The sequence below is a fragment of the Hibiscus syriacus genome, unplaced genomic scaffold, assembly GCF_006381635.1.
Source record: "Hibiscus syriacus cultivar Baekdansim isolate YM2019G1 unplaced genomic scaffold, ASM638163v2 tig00117005_pilon, whole genome shotgun sequence".
NCBI classification, from domain to species: Eukaryota; Viridiplantae; Streptophyta; class Magnoliopsida; order Malvales; family Malvaceae; genus Hibiscus; species Hibiscus syriacus.
In genome coordinates, this window is record NW_024063519.1 from 2,623,327 (window position 1) to 2,630,021 (window position 6,695).

Consider the following 6,695-nt stretch of genomic DNA (forward strand, 5'->3'; position numbering starts at 1 on the left):
GCAATTCATTCAAGTTTCAATTTGCAGAATAAAAGAATTTTCTGAAACTTAAATTCGCAACGCGAAACTAAAATCGCATTGCGATTTTCATTTTCGCGTTGTGAATTTGGTGTTGCAATTTAGGGTTTCTTTAACAAAAAGATAAAACAAAGACAAATATTAATTTCACAGGGTTAAAGACTAAACAGTTTAACAGTATTAGTAGCAACCGAATGAATTTACTAAGTAATCTCAGTGAAATGGTTAATCTATACATATTGAAATTACCAGTAAATTTATCATCAATATAAGAAAAATCTAATAATAATACAAAAATTTCAAAATAAAAATAAGAGATTAAAAAAATAACCATCGGTGGTTGATTTTCTATTTTTGACCGTGAATGGTTGTGAGGGTTGCTCTAAGAGATGGAGATAGACGGATTTCGTCGGAAATAGGGACAAATGTCGCCGTAGAGAGTGAGAGATGAAGATGAGACTAAGTTGTGATTTAGGATTTTAGGTTAGAGATGATTTGCGATAATACTGTTTGCATTTGTGTTGCGAAATTAATATTGTGTTTCGCGTAAAAATATTTGACTTCTGTGTTACGTTTTACAAATTCGCGTTGCGAATTTGACTTTTGTGTTGTGAATTTGGAAAATCGCAATGCGATTTACATATTCGCATTGTGAAATTGGAAACTGGGTTACGAAATTGGAGTTCGTTTTACGAATTTGTTGGTCATTTTGGTAAATCCAAACAAAATTGGTTAAAATCGTATATTATAAGACATTTTTGGTCACTGAGGTTATTTTCTCTTTCTTTTAAATATATTACATATAATAAGATTTTTTTTAAATCTAAATTTAATACTAGTTTTAATGGAATAGAAAATTCTAAAAAAAGAAGAGTTCTCCTAATAGATCTAAAATTTATGACCTAAAAAATATAAAATTACAAAGATCAGATGTGTTTGCTCTGATAAAATATTATTTTAATACCCATATAATAACTATTTTTGTATTTGTGCTAATATTTATATACGAAACATGCTATGATATTATCAATCAATCACAACGTTTAATAATGCAAACAACTTTTAAAGTTTTCTTAGTCAAAGATAAAATTCATACTTACTTTTAAGATTTCATTAAAAAATATTTATATTATATTGCTATGAATTAACAATGCATTAAAGGATACATTTTAATTTTAAATTTTAATCGCATAGAAACTTATAAAATCACATTTTTATTATTAATATTGTTAAATAACAATACTAAAAAACAGAAGAACGGTAGTGGCACAAGCGTTAGATATAATTAAAAATCATAAATTAAAATGAAATTCGTGAATTAGATGTTAAATAAATAAAATAACACACTTGCACGAGACAACCAATTGAAATTAAAAAGACCCCAACAGAAAACAAAGAAAGGCAACAAGAACACATCAGATCAATTACCGTACAAATGTTGGACCTAGTTTCTATTTTATTTTATTTTTCAAATAGACATTTTTATCCTTTGCAGGCATGCAATGGCAGGAAACGCCCACCTACGCTTAGCTGTGTAATTGTGCCAAGTACTCCTCATTCTTGTCTAACGTCTTTCACCGTCTGTTTCTCGAGAAAAATCCCTTACCATAATTCCTAAAGCTGTACAAAGTAATTTCTCTATTTATTACATTTTCAGTCTTTTCATTGTAATAAAGGGCATTGAAGAAAAGAGACGGCCCCCACTTTATTACCAGAGGCTCGTGGTTTAGGGGGTCTGGGCAAAATCAGACTGTGAAAGAAGGTCCCCAACCAAAGGTCAGAAAGCAACCCCCACTGTTTACGACTTTGAAGTTTGACCCTTCATCCCCCCCCCCTAATCCTACAATTAAATACACACCGTTATTCCCACCCTACTTTCAAACTCTCTGTTCGAAGCTGGAACCTCTAAATCTTCACAACATTTCATTGAAGGAAAAATAACACAAAGGAACCCCAAAACACTCCTAATTTATGTCCCCTCCCCCGTGTTTCTAATGCACAGGGGATAACCCTCAAACTCAGCCATCAGCATTTCCCTTTGAAGCCCATTGAGGTCGATATCGACGATTCCCACGAACTCACAATCACTGACTTGTTTAAGTGTGTACCCCTTGGAGTCTTGAAAATAGTGACAGGTCTGCATGAGCGTGGGAAAATTGAAGTGGCATTTTCAGACCACAGGCGGGGCAGATGTTTTATTCTACAATTTGCCTTTCCCATCATGCTACCCATCTTCGATGAAAATTCTTCCTATAAAATCCCGAAACCTCTTCGAGTAGAGCCTTGGACCAACAGCTGATATAGAAGAAGGATCGGCTTGTAATGATTTGTATGCATGCTCCAGCTTCTTGCTGATATCGTAGTCTTGTAAGATGTCGATGATGCCAAAGTATAAGACCACTTCATAAACTTCTCCGCTATGCAATGAGTGACTGGATCCACCCTGCATATACTGATCGAAGTCGCTTCTTCTCGACATTCGCTCTGCTCTTGCTGGCATGTTTGCCCCTAGCCTTATCAATGGTTTCCTGGAAAAAAAAAAGGACAAAAAAAATATAAATTAAGACATGCTGTTGATCTTCTAATCAAAATCTTAAGTTTTCTTTGAATACCAAATCACAACCAAGAGGAATAAATACAGTGCTAGAAAAATTCAAATTGCATACTAAACATGAGCCCTTCGGATCCAATTCCCTGAATTTTCTTGCATGCAAAATCATCTTTCACTAAGGCATGTCATATTGTGATGTATCAAAGTCATTACATTAGAAAGAGACATAGCTAGTGATATTTTGTGGAACCTTCAGTCGTGCTCTCCATTCTCATCCACGAAGTTCATGAATCATTTCTTAGAAACAAAACAACGGGCAACAAAAAATCAAGGAAACCCCCGGTTCATATCTATGATCATAGAGGACCACAATGGCTACATTCCCCCACAAAAAACGAAAAAAAAACTGACTTGTACCTACAATATCTATCAGACATCAATCATTTCATGGAATATGATCAAATATCAGCAACATTAAGACCAAACCCCGCATAAACTTTACACCCATTAGTAACAAGTCATGCAACCAACAGTTGACTAAGAAATTTAAATTCTAAGCATCATGGGGGCTTTGCTTAATCCCACATCTGTAATAAGGAAATAACTTGAATTGCAAATATCATCAAAACAACAAAACATACCGGCCAGCTAAAATCCGATCCATGTCCTGTAGCTCAGCTTCAAGAAAACGACATCCACGCATAAACTTTTCATTTTGATATGAATCCTTCCTGCCTGCACAAAGAGCAAGAAGATGCCAATCCCTATACTTATTTCAACAACAAAAAATATCCTTTCAAATTTCATATGAAATAGTACATTTGTTTATCAACTTACCTGTCCGCAAGAGAAACGGTGATAACCCCATTTTTTCACCTCTATTATCATCCCGAAAGTGTATTCCAACCAAAAGACTATAATCCATAATTCGCTCAGCCTCCAAGAACTCACAATCTCGATTAATTTGCCTGCCATGCCACCATTTAGTTGTATAACATTAAAAATAAATATGCAGACAAACTGACATGACAGTATAAGAAGATATGGAATGGAAGGAGTGAAATATAGCTTACTTCATGAGTTCCTGGAACCAATTTTGCTGGAGGCGAAACACATAATTAAGATCCAGGTCTTTTAGGGTTGTGATTTCATCAATTTCCTCTTCTGGCTTATCAGTTGAGCGGCCATGGGAAGATCCTTTGAGGTCAAACCGTCTATGAATTCGATACTCAGAGCAAAACATATTCCCCATCACAACGAACCGGGTCTGACATCATTATACAGCAAGTGAGTTAAATTCTCAGTGATCTAAGCCTTGAATAAGAATGAATACACTTCAGTTTTTATTTATTTCAAACACATACCTTCTGGCCACCTATAGGTTTGACACAATGCACGCCAAAGAATTTCGTCACAAGGGAATTTTCATATCGAGAAACATGTTGGTAGTAGCTCGGAAGCATTCTTATAAAGACCTGAAACAGTTAATAAAACATTTAAATCGGTCTAGACATCCCTACCAAGAGAAAATGTTAGTTTAACCAATAAAGTAAATTGGAAATTCAGAATCAACCAATTAAAGTGAATTGTAAATTCAGAAGCAAACAATTTTCCAATTTTAATGAATACGATTTGAGAAATTAGTGCAACAAGACACGGAGCAACTTCCACATTAAGTCAAACGGGTTGGAAACAAACCTTGACTTCAGATTTCTTTACTGTCTTTATCATAAATCTGTCATCTTGAGTGAGGTAAAAGAAGCTTCCACTCTTCCCCGGAGAAGAAAGCTCCCTAAGGGCATCATTGCCGCAAATAGCTAGAATGTAATCAGCAGGATCCACTTGGAATAGCTCCCTCAAATGTCTACAAGAAACCCGGAATCAAATCACCATTGCAGCAAAAAGCAATTAAAAAAAACATTTAAACATATCAAGGAATACTTGATACTTGTATGCAACCAAGCGAGATCATTCCCAGGAACACCTTTGTCCTCAAAGTTTGAAGATAATCCAACAAATTTTAAACAAAGAACAGATGTTCAACTAAATAAAAGCAAAGCAGCATACCTGAACACCACCGGACAATAATCTTTCCAACGGAACTCCGGAGATTGATGAGGAGGCGTGAGCTTTGATCCTACAACTGGAAACCTCGTCCAGAACTTCTCCCTGGGATCAAAATCTCTCGGCTTCAAATTCCGCATAATAGAGGCATGTTTTCCAACAGAATACCTACAGCAAAAAAATTCGCAGAAAATATTAAACCCACAAATCCAAATATTAGAAACATATATTCACCAAAAGCTTCCTAGGGTATTCACCTGATACCCAATTGCAAGTTAAGCATTAAGTTGTAATTCTTGTGGCCTTTGGAAATAGATTGTCCTGGCTTCTTAATTTCTCCACTAAAACAACAAGGATTCCTTCTAAATTGCCTAAACCCATCTCTGTAAATCATTGAAGCTTCCACATTATCAATTATATCACAAGTAATATCTCCTGCTTCACCATCGCTTTCCCATATGCAAATCCTGGGGAAATTCATGTTCCTTTCCCCTAGGCTTCCCCTTCCATCAACGGATGATCTTTTCCTCGGCATAAGCACTAAACTCTCCCCTCCTTTTAGAGAATGCTCCTTCCCGTCGTTCCCATGATAAAACGTCCCGTTCAGTTGTTGAGTTCTCTTCATGTTATTTTCGTTCCAGGCTCCGACATAACAACTTCCGTCCGGCCAAGAGAAAATTCCGTTTCCTTTGGGCATACCGTTTTCCCATTGCCCATCGTAACGGTTTCCGTTCGCCCAAATCAGTGCTCCACGACCAAAGATAACGCCGCTTTTCCATTCACCAACGTACTCGATCCCGTTACTCCAAATGTAACGACCATGCCCATCTTGTAGGTTTTTCCTCCATGATCCTTCGTAGAAATCCCCATTTTCATAACGTTTATGGCCGTGGCCGTGTTTCCGATCGGAACTCCACGACCCACGGTACATGTCTCCGTCGGATCCGATGAACGTTCCGAATCCTTCCATCCGTCCCGACTTGAAATCACCTTCAAAAGTGGCTCCAGACGGCCAAGATAACTTCCCTTTCCCGCAGGCTTTCCCACGACGCCACTCCCCTTCATACATGCACCCGTCTTTCCAAAGGTACTTTCCGGATCCGTGCGGCGCGTTAGTTGAGAAGTTACCGATGTAGAGATCACCGTTAGGTAGGAATTTCTCGATAGTGGTTCCCGATCCCGCGGTGACGAAGGAGGCAGCAATAGTGGTGGAGTCACGCGCCGTGTAGCAGCTTGAGACCGGCTCCGGTGATGGTGAGCCGTAGGATTCGTAAAAGCAACCACCAGATGGTCCTTCTTCTTTTCCTCGTCGGATATCTTCTTGGCGTGTAACACGACGTTACTCTGCTCATTGAACAGTGCTCCGTCCATTTCTTCTTTACTCCAATCCTTTTCTGTCTAATACTATCTATCTCCTCGTTTTCCACTTAGCTACTGCATTCCCGAACTCTAAACCACGCCGGCAAATTAAGCATTTCCGGCTCCGGCTAATGCTATGTATTTTTTCCTCTCTTTTGTGGCCAACTTCTCCTTTTCTTTCTCTTTCGTTTGGTGCTTTTGTGCTGTTTGGAGAGGGAGAGTTGGGAATGGGAATCCTACCAACACACAAACAGAACACGAAGTGGAAAAAGAACGAGAAATTGCAATTAATCGAAAATAAAAAGGAAGTGATAAATAAATAAAAATAAATTTAAAAGAGATGAAGAGGAAAGGACTAAGGTAGGCGGCTTTTGCATAGGGAAACGTTGCTTCCTATGCTCAGTAATGTTTTAGTACCATCAAAAGAAAATAAAAGAAAAACTCAACTTCTGTGACCAAAATACAGATTTTGCCCTTATTTTTGTGCGAAATATCAGATTCCAACTCTGGTTATCTTTTTCCATTTGCTAATTTTCGGTAAATTTATTTTAAAAACCACAAATAAATAATTATTTAACGAAATATGACAATTTAGATATTATTTAGAATAATAATCTTCAAATCTTTTATATAGGACGACGCATCTTATAAATCGTGTGTTAAATCCTTGCATCTTTTAATATGTGAGATACGTTTGATGTGG

At 37.1% G+C, this 6,695-nt stretch overlaps 1 protein-coding gene across 1 annotated transcript; it reads right to left on the reverse strand.

Annotated features, from left to right (window-relative positions):
- Positions 1–1,867: 1,867 nt before the first annotated feature.
- LOC120195106 (phosphatidylinositol 4-phosphate 5-kinase 1-like) lies at positions 1,868–6,248 on the reverse strand. The gene is given in 9 exon segments (XM_039197212.1): positions 1,868–2,546; positions 3,211–3,300; positions 3,403–3,537; positions 3,643–3,836; positions 3,934–4,044; positions 4,268–4,433; positions 4,637–4,801; positions 4,891–5,834; positions 5,837–6,248. Coding segments are annotated over 9 exon segments (2,277 nt in total). The 5' UTR covers positions 6,005–6,248; the 3' UTR covers positions 1,868–2,242.
- Between the last annotated feature and the right edge of the window lie 447 nt (positions 6,249–6,695).